This window comes from Callithrix jacchus, chromosome 3 (genome assembly GCF_049354715.1).
Source record: "Callithrix jacchus isolate 240 chromosome 3, calJac240_pri, whole genome shotgun sequence".
Taxonomy (NCBI): Eukaryota; Metazoa; Chordata; class Mammalia; order Primates; family Cebidae; genus Callithrix; species Callithrix jacchus.
In genome coordinates, this window is record NC_133504.1 from 133,024,356 (window position 1) to 133,047,054 (window position 22,699).

Sequence of the window (22,699 nt, forward strand, 5' to 3'; positions counted from 1 at the left end):
CATTAAGTTACTTTTACCTATCTAAATGTGAAACATTATACAAATTATGAAATATTATTAAACGTTTTAAAAACTTATAATGACTAAAACCTTTCTAGAAAGTTTATTTCTCTTTACACTACTTATGACTTTGTTTTTATGGAAATAAATATGGAAAACGACTCTTGACTCGATACTTGTGTTTATTGCATGTTATTCATTTTCATTTAACAATAAGACATGTCTACTGTCCTCTGCCTAATGTTCTCTGAAACCTCTTTTCTCTATATCAATGCCTATTCATTTTAAAGAATCAAAGCTTAAATTTGTACACAGAATCCTCCCTGATCTCCCAGATTACCCAAGAAAAAACCCTTTTTTAATTCTGTTAAATACTACATAGATCTTTTTAGTAGCACTTATCAATTTTGCAAACTTCCATTTGTTATCATGTGATTCATAGTTTTCTCGGTAAGAATGTAAGTTCACTTAAGATTGCCTCTGGCTTTGTCTGTACTTTATCACAAGCACATAGTTCAGTGCCTCTCATCACATGAACTCTTGATAACTAGTTGAATGAGTAAAGTTACATTGAATAATAGGTATAAATTAAAGAATTATGGCTGAGACACATGCATATCAACCAATTGTGATTTGGCAAGAGCAGAATGTTTAATTATGTGACAAAATATGTATAACATTATGTTAAGAGAAAAATAAGTTATAAAATTGTTGCATCAAATATTGTGAAAATGTGCAACTTATATAAATATGTCAAAGGGAAAATCATAATATTCATTGTTTTTTTTATGGTTCATGAGATTTTAATTCATTCTCTTTTCCCTTACCAATTTTTTCTGTTTCCCAAGTATTCTCCGTCAATATATTTTATTTTACTATTAGATATGAACTTTATGAAAACAAAACTTCCAATTCATGCACACATGGCTTGTATATATATTCTGTGAATATATGTCTATGCAAAATACCTATATACCTCTAACTATACGTTTGAGTTTCTAGCTTAAGAAAACAGAATTTAATAAGAGATTTACTAAATAAATTTATACATAAAGATGTTTAAAGCACTATTATATATCACACGTAAAATTTAAATGACCTTTGCAGCAATTCTATAGCCACATCATGCATTATTAGGAAGATTTAATTACAGTTATGACAATGAGTGTTTCACAGTATTAGAAAATCTTTAAATATATTATTAAGTGATAAATGCAAGTGTTAAAATGAGGGATAATATTATCATGTGTATATGTAAATATGTTTATATAAATACTATTACATGTTCTCATACATATATCAAAAAGAAAGAAATACAACTATTCATACGTAAGATGAGTTTGTCAAATTATTTTATTATTATTATTTGAATATTTTAACTTTTCACTATGAGCAACCCTTCCTTTAGAACACTGATTTAAATGCTGCTTTGTACATTACTCTTTCTCTGCTCTCTATAACTTAACCTATATCTTTCTTTAAGGTAGGAAAAGTAATACATCATATATTTGTTATAATAAAATATACTTTTAATTCCACTTATTACAAAACATGAAGGCAGAAAAATGACTATAATTAGCAATTTTCCTTTTATTGTTAAACATTAAAAATGAGAGTGATTTTGTGGTGTCATTATATACTTGGCCATACTTAAATGTGCTTGTAAATTGGGACAAAGACTAAATCTGCCTTCAAAGAGTTTAATAATACAAATTAATAATATATTTCATCTGTAATTTAAATAACATTGTATTACTAAAAAAGTACAAGTGGAAAAAAATGAACATTTTAGATAGCAAAAGTATCATCCAAAAAGTTGAATTACATACTAGAGAGTTCCATTGATTGTAGAAAAGTTATATCCAGTAATTGCTGCCTGAGTTATGTCTACATATCTGACAACCCAAACTATGAGTATATGCATGACATATTCTTTTTCTACTCTCTAGCATTTGGAAACAGGCAAATCACAGTATCTGCTATCAATTTTCTGGTATGTATCATATATATTTTTGCTATTCATGCTATAATTTTGGTTCTATGAAGAAGAAAAACAAATGGTATTGAGTATTTGCCATGTAGAAAATATGATATATATTTCTGCGATCTGAAGAGAAACCAGAGTATGATATATACTTCTACAATGTACATAATGATAAAAAATAAAGTAAATATAATGACTTACTATAATCTAGTCTTTAGCTCTCTAAATTTAGAAAAATCAAAATGTTGTAGTCATCTCTAGAGGTTGATTAGAATTATTTGAAATACAATGAATATTTGAAAAATATAGACTCAGTGATTCTTCCTACTGTATGCACATTTACCAACCTATAAACTTCCAAGAGCAAACATTTATTTGCAAATTTTACAGATAAACACCCCAAAAACACTTTGGCATAATTGTTAATTTAATTCAAGAAGAACACAGCCTTTAGCTTTTTTTAATAAAACCTGGCTCTTTCTATACTGTTCCAAATCAATTTCTTTAGATTGTTCTATGTAAATAAACATTTACATACATTGAATTGTATGAAAATCAACCTGATTATCATACACAAGATTCTTGATTATTTCTAAAATGCATTAATTATTTCATTTGACACTTCATTTCTTTTTTAGTTTTTATAAGCTCTGTAACTCCTTGCTTTCATTCTGTGTTTATATTTCTTTCATTCTTGTCCTTGATAATTCAGTTAACTCCCAAGATTCATATACAAGTTCATATTTCTTGCCAAGTTTGTATTTAACAGCTTATTTCTAACTATTTTATACAGGTCATAAATCACCCACCATGATTTGTAAGGAGCTCTCACATGACCCTCTCTTGCTATCTCTCTCTCTACATATTTTTAGTTAGTAGTTTAGGTAAAAAGGTCCTCCAGTGCATTTGCTTTGAAGAAAATAAATCTTGTTTTTGTCTTGGTGTAGCAGGAACTCATTACTTGTTTGAATAAATGGCACAGATAATTTATGTATTTGGAATTTCTTCAGAAATATATTGAAAATATATCACAGAAGTGTAATTTTCAATTGTGCATATTGTTAAGGGAGAGCAATTCTATGGTTCATGTGTTGTAACAGCGTTAGTGTTAACCCCTGTTGTATTAAGTCTAATATTCTTTTTTTTTAAAGTCTAATATTCTTACATTATTCAGTAAAGCTGAGCGAAGAGAAGAATGAATTCATAGATAAAATAATAACCACCTATTTGGTAGTAATTTCAGTATATTTTATATTAATATCAGATAATTTTTTTTCTGATTTTTCTTCTCTTTATGATGTCCACGTTTTCAAAAAATTGATGATTATATTTTTTTCTCTGTAATTAAGGCAATTTCTTTTTTATATAATTTTTTTAATTTTTTACCTTTTCTCAAGTATAGTATGGCTATGTATGTATGTATTTATTCTCTCTTCTCAAACATGTGCTTTACTAAAAAGTTACATTATTATAAACATGTTGTAATATTTTTTTTACAAAGTTAAAAGGCATAATTAGACATAAGCAAAATTCTAATAGGTTGCCATTATGCTTTTTATTCCCCAGAGACTTAAAAATTCTGCCTTCTTATTAAGCTACTGTTTTTTCCGGTCCACATATCACTTTAATAATCAAGTGTATTTCATACAGTCCCCAGGCAAAAATTAAGAAAGCCCAGGTTACTAAATTACTATCAGTTACTAAATACTGATAGATGATAGAATAGACTATGTCTGTTACCTGAAGTAGGTAAGTATGATAACTTTAATTCCACATTTAAGCACATAACAAGCATTTTTTATTTCAGTTATAGATTTAACAATTTGATATATTTTATATTTCTATAATCGATAGATTTAAATATTTTTCAAAATTGAAAGTAATATAATTAAAACCTGTGCTTTTAGTTATAGATAGTCTGATACTAAGTATTTGTGAAAACCTTATTTAAAATGAAAATATTTAATGTAGTTATATTTCGTAGGAAAGCAAAGTTTAGAAATAAGATAGAAGGTCCACTGTCACTCTCTTACACATGTAAATTGTCATGAGAAATTGAGAAAACCTGTTAGTCCTAAAATTTCTTCATCATGTTTATTGTTAAAACATATTTAACTTTCAAAAATAATATATGATATTTAGCTATTAGTGTTAGAAAGCTGAATCGATTATAAGACCTAATAATAACAATGAATTAGTTGATTGAGCTTTCATTTAAACATGGAGAGGCCTGCTATTCATTGTAAGCAATTTAAAGTCTATCATTCAATGTATAATAACACAATATATGTGCATGTGCTTTTGAAAGTTATTACAAGTACTATATGTACAAACGGTTTGGAAAAAATAATCAACATATGTCAAGTCCAATGCTTTGTAAATTATAGTCTACTACATACTTTTTTATTGTAATATAAATTAACAGGAGATAATACAATCCGTATTGCACAGAATAAACAAAGGAAAAATTAGTAGATCAATCTTATTGATTGAAATTCTTTCTAACTTTCAACACAAGTTTGAGCCTTCAAATATGTTCAGATATCACAAATCTACAGCAAAAATTAAGGAGAATCAAATACAGGAAAATTTATAAAGACATCAGAATAACTTTCCACACAAATTTTAGGTGCAATCTTGTTTGTCTCATGTAAATATTGTGAATACATTTTGTAATTTTAGTATATATATATTTTTTAGGGGCAGGTTCATCTACTGATGAATTTCTTATTATTACAAATCTATCCAGTGTCTAAAACCTACATGCTGTTTTCTTCATGACTCATTATTTGGTTAAACAATTGATATCTCAATATTTAGTTTTGTGATAAATAACCAGGAGGAAAACATTTTGATGGTTGAATAAGCATAAAAATATTAATAATCTCAGAACAAATGTTTCATCAAAATACAATTTCTAAACTATACTTTTTCACAAATTTTGGTAAGTTAACTTGATTTTTAATAAATATTTTGTAATATATTCATTTTTTTGTCTTTGGCACAGTAAGTGATGAAAAATAAATATGACAAGCTGTCTACGTTGAAAGACGTACAAAAGATAGGAAGACCAAACAAATGTAATGAACCATTAGTTTAGTAATTATGGGTTTTGTAGTGCCGACAATTTGTGGAAATAAAGTCTAGAGAAGTGAGATTAGTGTAGGATAATCTGGAGAAGGTTTTATTGATTAAATTGGTAACTAAAATTATCACAATAATTTTATTGGGTAAACATGATGTACAAGGTACTTGACTTCATTCAATCATTATAAATTCTCTAAAGACAGAAGTTAACATTTGCATTTAGGTGAAGAAATGAAATTCCAAATGTGGAATTCACTTAATCTCTCATACCTAGTAAATGAAACATGTGGCATATGAACACAGGTTCATGCAATTGAAAGCCCTTATACTTACCCACATTCACATATAAAACTTCCAAAAAGTATTACCTGAAAATTTAAAATTCCACTTTGCCTCCTTAAAGATAATTTAAGAAACCAAATCCTTTTCTATATTTTGTGCATTTATGTTGGTACGAAATTTGTATTTGTATTGTTTTCTGGATTTTTAAGTATTGATTTTTTATTTGGTATATTTGCTTACATTGTGTCCTAAGTGAATTAATTTATTGAAGTTATTTTATTTATTTATTTATTTATTTATTTATTTACTTTATTGTACTTTGGGCTCTGGGGTACATGTGCACATCCTGCATGCTGTCTCCATTCCGCTCCCCCTCCAAGTCCTGTTGCCTACATCAGGCATTTCTTCCGGTGTTATCCTTTCCCATCCTCCCCACCTCTCCACTCTCCCTCCCCTCCCCTCCCTTCCACCCCCCGACCTAGCCCAGTGAGTGTTGTTATCTTCCCTCTGAGGTTTTCTCATTGTTCTTCACCAACCTATTAGTGAAGACATGCGGTGTCTGGTTTTCTGTTTTTGTGTCAGTTCACTGAGAATGATGATTTCTAGATTCATCCATGGCTCTGCAAAGGACATGAACTTCTTTTTTTATGGCTGCATAGTATTTTATGGTATATATGTGCCACATTTTTATTTTAAGCAGCATTTTTACATAAGAGTTCTGGATGATGAAAATTGATTTAAATTTTCCCTTTCAATATATTTTTCCCTAAAATTTAGAAAGCATTGAATTATATGACACAGTCTGTGAAACATCCAGAAATTAAAGTCCGTAGAACTATTATTATATGTGAAAAAATGCATACAGAAATGGTTGAAAAGAACAAAATCAGCTATAATATATGAGATTAACAACGTTAAAGGTACTGAGTTTAATGGGCACTCAACTTTCGGGATATAGTAAAAGCTTAATGACTCTAAACAGGAAAGATTTTGAAAAACATACTCAGGTATCAGTATCAGGGCATATATGGCAGACAAAGCAAGGGTGTTACCCTCACAGGACACATGTTGCAAACCGAGAACATTATTAGTCTCAGATGGTGGTAAGCCTTTGATCAGATAAGGTACATATGGCAGACAAAGGAAGGGTCTTACCTTCCTTTGTGTTGTGTCTGCCATATATAACATACCTGATTTAATACTTGGTGTTAAATTAGATAAGGTCTATATGGCAGACAAAGGAAGGGTCTTACCCTCACAGGAGCCATGTTGCAAACTGAGAATATTATGAGTCTCAGACGATGATGGTAAGCCTTTGATCTTGGAGGGACATAGTGGCCTATTAACAGCATCAACTAGTAGAGTGCATATAATCAAGAGGTCATGATGACAGATAAGCAGCAGTTTTCTTTGTGTGGTAGCACTGCTCACAATAGGTTTTCTAAACTGAGTTGATGCCAGCTGGATATCAAACAATCACCATTCACTAGAAAGATTTTTGCTATTAATAAACAGAGATTAACATAAACCTATGCCAAATTTGTCTTCAGCAAGAGTTGTCTCTTTACGGGCTGAAAATCTCCCCATAGTAACAAGTACAAAGCTGATCAACAAGACAGTTTAGATCTAATTATTAAACAGTGTGCAAAATATCTTCAGAATTTTTAACTCGTTGTGACTAATTATTTTATTCACTATATGCCAGCAACAGCTTTTTTCATTGTTATAATAATAAGAAAAGCTTATCTTTCTATTTAGAATAAAATATATGTCTTTTGAATCTTTGTGATTAATGTTTTACATATATTTTGTGTATCTGTAGAATGTGTTTTGTTTTTTAAATAGGCAGAAAGGTATATAACACTGAAAATGTTTAAAATGTTTTGCAGATGTGTGAAGCTGGGAATCATTTCATCAATGTAATGCTGTCTCATCCCAATCACACAGGTTAGTACTTTTTTCTTTTCTTTTCTTTAGAGTGAATTATGTTAGTAAATATTTTTATAACCTTCAAAAATCTTTGAAAATAAAAATTTTAATAGTTGGAAATATGTATTCCACATTTTCCCTTTTATGCCTAACTTTTCCAAATATTTGAACCAAATCATATTCTCTAATAATTATTTATCTAAAAGAAAGTGCGCCTGCACACAATCATCCTCCTCATATAGACTAAACAATAATCAAAAATCTCACTTAAATATGTAAATAAATGAACTAATGAATAAAAACTAAAGCAGTATAAAATCACTTGAATACCCAAATTGCTAAACTCTCAATATTGATCTCGTTTGCACAATGCTTGATATAGTCCCACTATTTCAAGTGATTTTAAATTTTTTGTAATGAGAGTAATCTTTCGTTGAAAAACACAATGGCACTGAAGTATCAATGCTTGGGAGAACATTTCAAACTTAGTACTATATTTAGGTTAGTGCAAAAGTAATTGCAGTTTTGGACCACAAACTTTACATCATTGTAACTAGTCTCAAACACACATTTATTAATCAAAATAGAAACAATTATAATCATATTTTTGCCAATGAGAATTTTTTTTATTCCTGTAGCATAATAGTCCATGCTTCAGGATTCAACAAACACTTGGAAGCATTTTCTGCATCTTGCTAATTGTGGAAGCAATATCCCTGCAAAAAGTTGTCCAGATGCTTGAAGAAGGGGTAGTCAGTTGGTGAGAGGTCAGGTGAATATGGTGGATGGGGCAAAACATCGTGGCCCAATTCCTTAAAATTTTAAAATTTTTGTTGTTGATGTGTGATCAGACCTTGGCATAGAGAAGAATTGGGTCCTTTCTGTGGATCAATGCTGGCTACAGACTTTGCAGTTTTCAATGCATCTCATTGATTTGCTGAACATACTTTGCAGATGTAATGATTTTGTCGGGATTCAGAAAGCAGTTGTGGATCAGACCACTAAACAGTGACCATGATCTTTTTTTTTGGTGCAAGTTTGGCTTTGGAAAGTGCTTTGGAGCTTCTTCTCAGTCCAACCACTGAGCTGATCATCACTAGTTATATAAAATCCACTTTTGTTGCACGTTACAATCGAATCAAGACATGATTCATTGTTATTGAATTGAATAAGACAACACTTCAGAATGATTTTTTAAATATTTTTGATCAGCTTATGAGGACCTGACTTATTGAGATTTTTCACCTTTCCAATTTTCTTCACATGCCAAAGTAATGTAGAATGGTTGATGTTGAGTTATTTAGCAACTTATTGTGTAATTGTAAGAGGATCAGCTTTGATGATTCATCTCAATTGGTCATTGTCAACTTCTGATGACCAGTCACTAGCTCCTCACCTTCAAGGCTTTCACAAAACTTCTTGAATCACCAGTGCACCGTGCGTTCCTTAGTAGTTCCTGGGCCAAATGTGTTGTTGATGTTGTGAGCTGTCTCCACTTCTTCCTGACCCATTTTATATTATTATTATTATTATTGAGATGGTGCTTCACTCTTTTAGCCCAGGCTGGTGTTCAATGGCAGGATCTTGGCTCACTGCGCACACCACCCTGCTAACTTTGTATTTTTAGTAGAAATAGTGTTTCTTCATGCTGGCCAGGCTTGTAACAAACTTCTAACCTCAGGTGATCCACCGGCCTCGGCTTCCAAATTGCTGAGATTACAGGCATGAGCCACTGCACCCAGCTCATCACCCATTTTGAACTCGATTAAGAAAATCGCTTGGATTTGCTTTTTGTCTGACATCATTTCCGTATACAAAGAATAAATATAAAATATCAGCACGTAATACGTCCTTGGCAAAAAAAAAAAAACATAAAGTAAGAAATGCGCATTAAAATGATGTATAACATAACCATGTTTATTTAAGAAGGTGTTCCAATATCAAATGACAAATTCCAGCAGTGCTATAACCTCTTACTTTTACACTCACCTATATATTTGAAAAAGTTCACAGTGTCTCCATTATTTAAAGATATTTGTGGTAAGTCAATCGTCTCATTTAGACTCATTTATATGTAGTGATTCCCAACTGCTTACCTTATATAATACATGATTTAATTATAAATTCAAATAGAAATGATAAACATTTAGTCTACTTGTTAACATTTCAAATGAAAATATAAAGGCATATTTGACTCTTCAATTATGTTTTAACAACAGCCTAAATTTCTTAACATTTTCTTGCCTTCCACACTTCTGGTAGGTTAGTGAAACATATAAAACATTTTTCAGAATAATTGTTACATGAAGTAAAATATGTATAATGACAAAGGAAAATTCTTATATTAGAATAATTGTGAATATATAAAAAACTATAATAAAAGCATATGTTTGTTATCGCAACATTACATAACATTTTGATGAGTACTCAACATTTTGAGTACTGATAATAAATTATGGAGATTTAAAATGAAGTATACTGTGACTTAAAAATATTTGTGCTTTATCTTGGTTAAAAAAAAAATTCATGCAAGGCCAATGCTGTTGTAGTTTGTGGTCCTCATTTGCAATGGAGTGAAGCCCACATTTTATTAAGAGATTGAGTGCCATTTTATCCAATCCAAATTCATAGGTACATTGAATTTTCTTTGGATGCATATGAACCACAAATGAAAAATATCTGAGAGTCTAATTTTTTTTTAGTGGAAAAGCAAAACACAGTATAATCTAATAAAATACTAGCATTGCCAAAGTTATAAATATCAAAAATTTTAGTCTTATCTGGCTGGCTAGCAATATAATAAACTTAAACTTCTTCATTTATTTGGAATATGGTATTATCATTTGAAAATGAAAATTTTAAATCATCCAGTAATTTTGAAATTGTTCATGTAAGAAAACCACCCCCCTTTTTAGTGTTTACTCCACTCTTTATCTTGCTTTGTATATTGCTCTTGCAGAATCAGATGCGAACCTAGTTCTCTCTCTTTTGTTAAATGATGTTTTTTTTGCTACAAGGCCTAGGTGGCTTTTTCTTTATTATGAAAGTCTACAAATTTTTAGGGAGTGTCTAAAGGTTGGTAATTCCCAACCAATTTCCCCAGGGTCATGAGGTGCTCTTCTAGTAGGTTAATCCATGTCTTATTTTAGTTCTAGAAAATTTCCTCAAATTACAATTTTAAAATCAGTTTTATTACATTACAGAGTGTGAGGGGGATACACTGTACCTATGTTCCTTTTTCTGCCTCTAGCTTCTCTGTCACTTTCTCTTTGACTCTCTTTGGCTCTTTTCTTTTTTGGCTATTCTTTTTATCTGCTTAGTAGACTCTATTCTGTTGAATATTACATCCTTAAGCAAATGAAAAATGTATTTCATATTACTCAGATAGTTTCTTCTTTGTCCACAATTTCTTGAGTACAATCAACTCTTATTTTATATTATATCTTCTTGCTTTTTTCATATCTGTTTTCAGTTTGGGGATTTCTTAATGGTTACATTATTTGGTAATTGTGTGTGTGTGTGTGTGTGTGTGTGTGTGTGTGTGTGTGTTCTGTACCTTTTGTTTTGTTTTCCTTGAAGAGGGTTAGTTTTTGTCTGCAAGCAAAAACACTTTCTAGTTCATTCATGCAAAAATATCATTGGTTTACATTTATTATTTAATTTTTTATTTATTTTATTTATTTAATTTAATTTATTATTAAATGTGTGAATTGAAGAAAAATAACACAGTTTTTTACATATGAGGTTACTGAAACCTCTAAAAAAAAAAAAGTTTGTTCCGGAAACAGAGGAGGTTTTCATTGTGTCTTCTGATCCTCTAACACCCTTGTTTTCTAAATTCCTTGCATCTCAGAACTTGTTTCCTTCTTTCTTTTCCCTTCTAAGCTTCCACATACCTTTCCACTCTGAGCAAACTTCTCATAGCATCATTTTATTTCTTGGAAACATTGTCTACCAGGATGGCAACCTCTGGCCTCAGCTGCTTTCAGATAATTTTATTCAATTTGTCCCTATCCGGTGTTCTAATATATCAGGTCCCAGATCTTTTCTCAGAGTGAACTTTCATCTTCTGATTATGAATTCTAAATAGCTACATGTTCAATGCATTATTTTTCCTTACATAAAATCTTTATCAGTTCCTGTGTCAGCTCTAAATTAGCATCTCTTACTCTTGAATTTTTATTGTCTTCCTTACATATTAATTGAAGTATTGTGATATCTATTAGCTATGCTTTAGGCATGGGTTATATCTAGAATTGAACCATTTAATATCAATTGTACAAAGTGTCATGAGTCATGTTTCCAGGTGGCAGAAACTGATCTAAAAGAGGGTTATTAGGAATTTTGAAAAGAGACAAGGAAGGAGAATTATGCCAAAGGGGAAGTTGAGCTGTGATGTAATCACAAGAATGGCCTCAGTCAACTCTATCGGGCATCTGAAGCTAGAATAACACTGTAGAGTTCTTATGAGTTGGAATGACTAGAGACGGCTAATTGGATGTTAGTCTACCTGGGAAAGAGAAAGACCTTGTAAGGCAGTTCTCTTAGTCAAGGTCGTTTTCTCAGAGGGTCTGACAGTTGAAAGAAAGCTTCAGCTAATATAGACATTGTACAAACTACAGAGTATATATATATATATATATATATATACACACATATATATATATACACATATATATATATACACATATATATATATACATATATGTACACACATATATATGGGAATATATATACATATATATGGGAATATATATAAATTTATGGGAATATATATAAGAATATATATATATTCTAATCATTATTTATAGTCTAGAGAAATTACCACGTTTGTGAACCCAGGTTGTCTAACAGTACTTAAAATGTAAAAATCCCACGTTTTCTAGTATATAGTTCCCTGAATCAATGAAGTTCTTTTAGTGAAGATCACTGAAATCATTATCATGTGCATTTGTTTTGGTGTTACCATGTGTTTCCTCCCAGTGTCTTTCCTCCCAGACTATTCCATCAGTGAGTTTGGAGACTTAGAACTAATTCACATTCCAATACTGGGAAAGGAATACCAGATTTGATATTGCATCAGCTGTTTTAAGTCTCTTAACTATTCATCTATATTTATTTTGTTCAAATTTATTAATAACATTGTTGGATATCCAACTATCTAGCTTCTAGGGACATCACGTTCTATAAGCCAAACATAAATTTCTGTAGATCAAGCCTCCTATGAACTGGCCACTAATTTTGGCTCATGAAAAATTAAGTGCTGTAATTGGAGTTGCCTAGATTTTCTAGAAAGTGGTGTGAGGAGGGGTCCTTTAATTCCATTCACTACTAGTTATCTCAGTTCTAGATGACTTCATTGACTGTAAGCCTGAAGCAGCAAACAGCCAACATGAATCTTAGTACTATGATGTCCCTTTCACTACTACATTCCCTATATTATTGAAAAGTGGTATATCCTATTGGCTCACCCATGAGCATGAGAAAAAACATGATAACACAAAATGGGGCAAAAATTCCTTGTATAGAATGAAGTCCTCTATTTTCATGCATGTATAGACGATCTGCTCTAGGATTCCTATTTATCTAAGGCACTTAGCACCTTCTTTCCCAACCTGCCATGGAAATTCTAACATTTCTTCTTTGGCTATTGTGGGCCATTGCTTTGTTCATACTTCCAGGCACATATTAGTTTTGTGTTTGTACAATATTAGCAGGATATTTAATCCTATATTCCAGGAGAGTGCTCCTAAAACAAACAAACCTTTATTCAATTTTATACTTTTCCCCTCTTTTCAAGCACACTCAGATTCCAATCCCATGTGTATTCTCCTATAATTTGTTGGTTCATGCTGGCTAATTTCTGCAGCTCCTTTGAGGCATTATCTTTTTTGTTCTATATCAGATCCAGAACAACCTCAGGTAATTTATATTGGGATATAACCCTAATTGTAATGGCTAGAAGAAAAGATAGAGGCATTCAAAGGGGTTTTCTTGAAGTGTAGTGTCTTCTGTATTGCTCTAAGGAAGGGTGTGCTCAACTTTCATAAAAAAGGGTGAGCCACCTCTGCAGGCTCTAGGTGTTTATGAAAACCTAGACATTCCAAGATTTGGTGGTTAAAAAAAATATATTTGACTTAGCATCAGTCAGCATTGGATTGGAGTTGTATATTATTTAGAGTTGACTACTTTTGAAATTAATACCTGGACATATTCCTTAGCTTTCTCTGACCTCTCCAAGCTTCTTTGCATACTGTCAAGGTGGGCCTGTAACTTTCACAACTGGCTTTTAACTGTCAATGATCAGTTTGTTTTAGACGTCTTTGTGTAGCCATTCAATCCCACTTGTAATATTAGACCAGATAGAATATTGTTTTCAACCACTATAACATAACAATACACCAGTAGTAAAAAGCTTTTACACTTGGATTGCTACCTTGTGCCAGAAGCTATCTGCCTGCCCCTACCATCAGTTATAAAGTACACATTGCAGGCCTTTGGTAAGTCATTCAACTCTAAAATACCATTCCATCATCTGCTTTTGGGGCCATTCCTGGTCCCAATTATGTAAGTTAGGTTTTCTGAAATGCAGATGCTAGGATGGAGATTAACATTCAAGACGACTATGAAGGAACAGTTTTATGGATAGAAGAAATAAATCATATTTAACTAGAAAAATGAGAGCAATATAGTCTCAAAAAGTCTCCAATGATTGCATGGGACATTCTAAAACTGGGAGAAAAAAATCTGTTTTCCTGAATTGAGTTAATCAATTTTCAATATTGATCAAATACTCTATTAAGGCTAAACCAAACAGTGAGTGTGACCTTGGGTGAAGTTGCTTCCGACTATAGGGAGTGCTGAGAGTTGAAGATTTTCTGCCATCAGCAGGCCCTGAAGCAGCAGAATAAACCTTAGATGCCTGAAGAAAAATATGGTGGTGCAGCATTTTAATGTAAAAATCCTCCTAACATTAATTTAATAGAGGTTCTATTATAATATACTATAGTTGAGATAACATTTATGAAGAATGTATTGAATTAGTAGCTCCTAAACTTATTTATTAATACAGTTAACAGCAACTATGTACACTTGAAACAATATACATATATTTTTCTGTGATATAAGACATTTCCATTATTTAATTTACAAACTACATCTGGAAAAAATTTAGATTTGTAGACCCTTGATCATTCCACACCTCTAGGGGCTGAACAGTAATAAACTACAGGCTTTAAAGCAGACTATTTCCAGAACCTTCTACCTCTGAAATTCAATGACTATAACTTGAGTAGAATCCTTAATTATCTTTCTTTTGATTAATATACAAACATTACACAAAGATGTCTACATAAATGCTGTAAAAATCAGTAATATCAAAATACCTATTTATTTTTATGAACAGTCTGTAAAAACTGCACAATACTTAGCATAATTTTTAACTTTGCTATTTCAGAAATTGTTACAATTTTGAAAACAACACACCAACATTTTATTATGACTTTAGAGTTATAAGTAAAAGAGATTAGCTGATTTGTTATCTAAATACATCTTGCTATGGAGAATAAAACATAATTTTATAATTCATATTTACTTTACAAATGTCATACCTCCAAAGTTCCACTTGAAATCATTAAAAATTTGTTATCTAAAATGTTTCTTTAAAAAAAATTGAAAAGCGAAAAATAACTAACAAAAATAAAATGACAATATATGAAGAATAATAAGAGATGTAAAAATCAATCCTGATTGTTGAACAGAAATGTGATATTTCAGAATATTAATTATACTGATATTCAGTGTAATCCTTCTATGAGAGGTTTGCATACTTTTATCTTATAAATTACATCGTTATAAAGTTCCTTATGATTTTCACCAATTAGATATAGGAAATCTTGAGGTATTTAATAAACTCAAACAAATACATTGCCAATAGTAAAGAGAAATGTGAAGAGGTGGGAAAATGTTAAAACACTTTATAATTTCAGTATGTAGTACTATTTCAACTATTATAATATAAAAATAATTTATATGTATTTAAGATCTCAAAGAATTGATTATACCTATATATTCTGCAATGTTATGGCAACATAGCTATAGACATGATGTGACAATGACAGCTATTTTATTTGACTCAAAAGTTTATAACATTTAAAACTGGGTCTCTTCTGAGTAATTTGTGGAATAGATTGCTATAAATCTGTGATGACATTTCATGTGGTACATAGTTGTTTTGGAGAATTTAGTATTATATAATAAGCATATGATCAGATTTGCAATATGTAGCATCATTGACATTTTACTTTCCTTTGCAAAAGGAAACAATGCCTGTTTCCCAAGTCCAAATTATAACCCCTTCACATGGATGTTTTTCTTGGTTTCATGTCCTAACTACACCTATGAGGTATGTTATAAATACTTGAATTCTATTTATGATGTACTATATGCATGTACTTATGTAGCTACATGTATTATAAATTAATATATACAAGAATTGAGATCTTATCTATAGATTCTGGTATAGGAAAATCGAACATTTTAATAACAATTTTCTCTGCAGAAACAAGAATATTTCTGCATAAGTTAATCTGTATTTAAAGAGTATTTTAAAATCTTCATATAAAATGTCGAGATATTTTAGGAGTTTCATTTTTATCAACTGTTTAACAATGTCTTTTATTTTCTTATGAACATGATTCCATTTTATGAGATTGCTTGACTTTATGATATGTAGAAATTAATTTTTTTGAAAATGTATTCCTAACTATAGGTTTTCTAATATTTTAAACCTTACAATTACCTATTAAATGCCACAAGTGAACAAATCACTAGATTACAGTTATGTATGTGCTAATTTAAGTTTTAATATAACAGATTGGATCATGGATTAGTTTCACAGTCATGACACAAACACTGCCAGGTAAGACCTAGATTTACTGACAATTAATCAAAATAAATGCATTTCTAGGAGAAATGGCTTCTGATAAAAAGTTATGGTAATACTAAAGTATAGCATGTTTGCAAAAGGATTTTATAGCTTCCTTTTGATTTTGATTTTTAGCAGTTTTAAAAAATATTGAAGTATTATTGGCTCTTTATCTCTGTATAATTGTTGCTTAATCCAAGCTACGAATTGGAATCCAAATATATTTATTAAGTAATGAGGGTTTTTTTAGAAGAAGTTTTGGTAACAACATATTTGATTTGAAATTTTTTTTTTGTACATGTGCACAGGCATGTGTATGTGTTTTGTCTTCAAAGGAAGAGTTGGGGTGTATGAGAGTTAATCTTGAATACTGAGTATTTTAACACACACTAAGAAGTTGAATTGCATGATTTTCTTATAGTAGTGGGGACATATGTTGTGTTCATTTTATCTGTTTTGTTATATTGTACAAGAGTTTTGAATCACAATTAATATGGTTTATGTGCATGCAGAGGAATATTATATGCATCTAGAAAACTACTACTGAAAATGTAAAAATACAAAAATATATCCTTATTTGGGAAGTAGTTTGTGGCAGTGATATATAAAACATGTAGATTAATTTTGAACTTGGTAATGTATTTTCTGTTTTTACTTATTCACACAATATTGATTGGCTATTGACAGGGAATGGGTATGAATAATGGAAATTCTTAGAAAATTATGCAACATTTGACAAACATCTTAAAAGTTAAGCACAGTGCTGATCCTTTTTTCTAATATAAATGTATTTCATTGAAACAAGAAAAAAATAATAATTATTTCTTTTTTTTCTAGTTGGAATTTTTACACTTCTGATGAGTATCCAGATGTCTTTGTGGGCACAAAAAAAACATAAGATTTATCTGAGAAAATTCAATTCATATATTCATAGAAAATCAGCAATGATTCCATTTATATTGTAAAAAATAACTTATCTTCTATAGAAAACGGCAATATGCAAATTCAATAATCAAGACTTAGTTAAGGATAGTTACCTATTATATTCTAACAATTCATGAGCAACAGTATTTTTACTAAGTAAAAATAAGAATAAAATTTTACTAAATTTATAGTAATACACAAGGTAATAAAAAGCAAAAATTACAAATACAATTAACTAAGAACAGCTCTCAATATGTATACATGGGATGGGTCCTTAAATAAAATTGTCTTCAGTAATACTTCACAATACTATTTGCATAAGACAATTAAAATATCACTGCAAAAACCAAATCTGATTTAAAAATGAAAATGTAATCTGAATAGACATTTCTCAAAAGAAGATCTAGATACGGCCAATAGTGTATTTTAAACATGATGAAGATTCAGAAAAAAGTGAACTCTTAAACACTGCTGGTGGGAATGTAAACTAGCACAGCCACTGTGGATAACAGTATAAAGTTTCTTCAAAAATTACAAATAGAACTATCATATGATGCAGCAATACTACTACTGGACAAAGGAAATTTGTGTTTTAAAGAGACATTTGCACCCTATGTTTACTGCAGCACTATTCACAATAGTCAAGATATAGAAACAACCTAGGAGTCCAACAATAGATGAATGGATAAAGAAAATGTGGTATATATAAACTATGGAATACTATGCAATCATAGAAACGGAATTCCTGTCATCAGGACAACATGAACGGAACAGGAGGACATATATTAAGTGAAACAAGCCAGGAACAGAAAGTTAAACATTGCATGTTATCACTTATACGTAGAAGCTAAAAAAAATGCTATCATAGAAGTGAAACATAGAACAGAGGAAACTACAGATTGGAAAGGTAGGGTCAAAGGGAGATTAGCAAGAGATTTGTTAAAGGATACAAGGTTACAGCTTGGCCGGAGGAATTTCTGGTGTTCTATACCACTGTAGGATGGCTATAGTTAAAAGTAATATATTCTATATAGTTTCAAATAGCTAAAAGGAGATTTTATGTCCAACACAATGAAATGATAACTGTTTGAAACCATGGATACCCTAATTACTCTGATCTGATCACTATAAATTATATGTATTGAAACATTATTATGTATCTCCCCAAAATGTTCAATTCTTATGTGACTTAAAAAATAAAATTTGATTTAAAAAGTATCTGAATTCTAAAGTAAATATTTTTAAATATATTGACATTTAAATTACTTGAATCCCACATTATGTTGACAATAATTTAATTATTTTATTGTTTGATCTGTTAGGGAGATGTGTCATAGTTATTATGTCATTAGTTCGAATCCTTGTGAAAATTATATCTGTATTAAAATTAAAATATATTTATTAATTTGTGTATCTTATTTATTAACTATATAGACATTGTATGCTATCATGTTGGAATTTACAATTAAAATATTTTTTATATATGATTGTTAATTATTTCTGAATATTTAATTTGAAATATATGTTTACTTTTATATGTAAATTATATTTATATCTTCTGAAATATATTTCAAAAGATGTGTCTATATACTTGTGTTTATGTATATGTATATACCCACATATATACACACACACACACATACACACACACACACACATACATATATGTATATTTCAAATGGATTCTATGCACTTGCAAAGGGAAAGTACATTGGTAATTTGAGGACATTAAGAGTAAAAATTTTTGTTTTTTTTACATCTTTAAATATCTATGTTCTCTGAAAGTGTGTGTGTGTGTGTGTGTGTGTGTGTTTGTATATGAGCATACATACATACTTAAGAAAGAGATGGCCTATATAAATCAAAGTACACATTATTTAAAATATTAAAAGAAGTTTTCAATTTCTTCATTTTTAAATTGTGATTCTTTGGATTTGTTAGCCTGTGGAGCATTTTCAGTTCTCAGATTACACATATGTAATAAAATATGCTCATTAATGCTCTTAGATTATATACATATATGACAATATATACATATATGATAATATATGGTAAAGTAGGTCTATATGCACTGGTCAGGGGATGTTTATTGCTAACAAATGTGGCCATTTAAGAAATAATAAAAAGCCCCTTTAAAAGACTTATAATTCCCAATGTATACTATTAAAAAGCTCAGGAGAAAAAAGCAACAAGATTCAAATTCATTAATACCTATTCAGCTAAATTGTATGATATCATTTAATGACCTTGAAAGGAAGTGTCAATGCATTAAATCATGTATACCCAAGGCAGTTATGTAATCAACTGCTTGTGATAAATATCCCTTTTTTGAAACTAAGAGTAGTTTTTGTTTTTGTAACTGGATACTGACAGATAGTAACCCAGGAAATTTGCACATTCTTGTAAGACTAGAAGAAGGTCTTTGTTGTGGCAGGAAGTATGGGGTACCTATATAACAGTCGTTTTTCTTCCTATTGTGCTATATTCTCTTATTCCAGTTGCTCCATCCTACTTTTCTCGTATCAGTTATTCCCTTATTGTTGGTTGACATATCTTAGTTAAAGCATACCTTAATTATGGAGTGTTTCTTTTAAAATGTACTTCTCATTTGTATTTACAGGTGGTCTCACTGCCTAAGACATCAAAAGAAAAAGCCTGACAAACTTACACCATCTTGATATCAATATTAATGCTTCAGATTAGTCCTGCAGCAGCCATGTACACATTTTCAGCCTTCAAAACCTAACCTTCATTTATAGATTTTAGGAGTTACTATACCTAAGTACATACACATATTCATATGCATATGACTGTGTGTTTAAATGTGCACACTTTACGAACTTTAATACTATCTAAATTAATACATAAGATTTAAATAAATAAGAAGTTTGCATTGGTAGCTAAAATGTGTACTTCTCTCAATATAAAACAAATCTATATAATCTCATATACTCATGGTTTTTTGTCACATATCTAGGTAAATTAATTTTAGCTTATGGAGTATTCTGCAGGAACAGCATTCCACACTGCATAGGTTAGTTGTAGGTATTTCAGTTATGTTTACATGTCAGTGTGCTTGGTGGGGGAAGGAGATTAAAAAACGAGCCTTTAAATATAAAGTTGAAAAAGAACATTAAAAAGTTGAAATCAAAAATAAAATATGAAAATTATTTACAGAAGGTGTCATAATTTGAACATATTCACAAGAAAAACATTAAGAAAAAACATAAATTCAGAAAAAAATACACAAATGCACTATATAGATTATCAATAAAATTGTTACCATAGTTACTTGTTGAAGTAATATGCTGTCCTAATATGTTTCATTATACCATATTCTCTCAGAGTCAACACTCTCATCCTATAAATAAAAGATATATTGTCAAATTCTAAAATTCTGTATTTTTAACAACTGTGGTTGTTATGTCAAGGTAAATATTGTAATATTAGCCAATTGTAAATACTATACTTTTACTACAGGGAGACATATAGACCTTATTTCTAATTTAGTAAGGTATGTTTATATTTGATATCTTCATAAAAGTAATACAGGGTTTGCCGAAGTTTTTGCCCTTTGTGAAAGGCACACATTTGATGCTATTAAAAGCTAATATTAACTGGAGAACAGTTCTATAATACTTCCATATCACATGCAAAATTTATACTCTATATGCTAGCAGATTTGTGTATGAGATTGAGGGTCAGATGAGGCAAACAGTGAGAGGAGAAAAAGGTACAAAGCAGACTCTGCTTTTTAGATAGTTTGCTTATTTAAGAGACAAAACAAGTTTAATTTTAATTAAAATATTGCATATTTGCTCACTTAATTATGTTAAACCTTAAATTAAATATTCTTTATAATAAGCATGTCTTTGAACATGACATAAAATGGACAGCTGTGAGTGTGAAACTTTTCCCATGATGAGACATTTTAGCCTCATTACAAGAAGATTTTGCTCTTCTCAAACCATCCCATATTTCTTTTTGACATTTGGAATTATGTCTGTGCTGCTTATATCTTTTTAAATATTCTGGAATTTTTGATATTTTGTTGTAACTGTTGCCAAATTTATAAATGTTAGATAACAAGTGTCCTTAAAAAGTGTTTTCCAATAATTGCGCCTAAAGAAATACAATTGTCATCAAACTAATTTGCATAAAACAGTACCATAAATCATCCTCATCCTGCAGGAAACTGTAAACCTTGAATTAGAATCAAATCAACAATTTGCATTCTTGCAATGTAGAAATCAGTTCATTTTTTAACCACAGGAATTAAAGACTGCTTGGAATAATTGTTTGATATAATTCTCTATCCCCAAAAAAATTGCAAAAAAAAAAAGTGTTTTTCAAATGCCATATCTTTGTCTCTCACAATATGTTCATAAAAAATCCTGGAGACAGAAAACCAAACAAGACAAAACAAAACAAAGATATACATCAGCTGAAGCTATGCATCAATACAGCATACTGCTTCCAGTGCCCAGCCCTACCTCATTTCTACTTTTTCTACCTCTAGTTATTACTTTTAAAAATGTATTCCATTTGACTGTATGTGTGTATTTTCAGTTTTCCACTAATTGTGACTCAAGATAGACTGCAGTCCATTTTGTTTTTTAGCCACACTCATGGAAAAAATGTTTCTCTCTGACTCATACATAGACACAAAAACAGATCAATTTTAAGCAACATTACTTCTTAATGAAGCATACAAAATGCAAATAGTCTCATTTTTAAAATGTGTGTGTTAAATTTTATTTCTCCACTATTTCCAAAATCTAACCCTAAGAAAAGAGTAAAATTCAGAATATTTAAATATTTTATATACACCCTTTACCTTTCTTCCAGTAATTAAACTTATTTTCAAGAAATTTAAGTTCAATTTTAAGTAACTAGCATTCAGTACATGTTAAATCTTAGCAGTTGACATATGTCAGTTATAACACGTGCTCATACAAAAAAGTTTCATGAATCAATAATGAGGATTTCTATTTTTATTTTTACTAAAAAATTTAAAATCCTGAGGCTGCTCCTGAATGTTTGAGGTGATTATAACAATTTTGCTTTGTAAATGCAGTTACAGGTATTTTTGCAGTTTTTGCATTATGATAATGATTTAAAAACTTATTTTAAAAGCTGCTTAAACGTTAACTTGCGGCAGGTGCATAATGAAGCCTATAATTAGGGCTCCTTCAGAGGAGGTTTGATTGTGAAAATACAGAGAAGCATTTCCTGAGACAAAAGTTCCTGCTAAAATGGAATTTTGGTTTTTAACTTTAGTTCGCTAATGGTTCTTGAAATGTGAGAGAAAAAAAATCTCTCAGAAATATTTACAAAACAAATGCGTAATTATTTATTTTATTGAGAATATGGAAGACATTTTCATCCCATGTGTTTGGGAAGTGAAATCCTGTAGTCTGGTGCCAAAAATAATACTATAAAAAATATAAGAAATATTCTCAACAATCCCAGTGCATAATTTCTGGTTTATCCCATTGTTCTGTAACCTGGTAAATCGAATTATTTCTGTCACAGGGTACTTTTGGAGTTGCTTCACCCAACCAGAA

General features: G+C 30.2%; 1 protein-coding gene across 4 annotated transcripts in view; it reads left to right on the forward strand.

Annotated features, from left to right (window-relative positions):
- The window catches only part of TECRL (trans-2,3-enoyl-CoA reductase like), a 119,267-nt gene extending 98,740 nt beyond the window's left edge, over positions 1–20,527 (forward strand). Inside the window, exons 8-12 of one of the 4 annotated variants that reach the window (XM_035293643.3) lie at positions 1,950–1,993; positions 7,243–7,300; positions 15,601–15,686; positions 16,157–16,202; positions 19,753–20,527. In XM_035293643.3, the coding sequence (XP_035149534.1) occupies positions 1,950–1,993; positions 7,243–7,300; positions 15,601–15,686; positions 16,157–16,202; positions 19,753–19,769 (251 nt within the window). In that variant the 3' untranslated portion in view covers positions 19,770–20,527. Of the gene's footprint in view, positions 1–1,949; positions 1,994–7,242; positions 7,301–15,600; positions 15,687–16,156; positions 16,203–17,045; positions 18,348–19,752 lie in introns of those variants that run through there. The other 3 variants (XM_002745801.7, XM_008993259.5, XM_078367973.1) reach the window with 3 other exon arrangements.
- Positions 20,528–22,699: the final 2,172 nt, after the last annotated feature.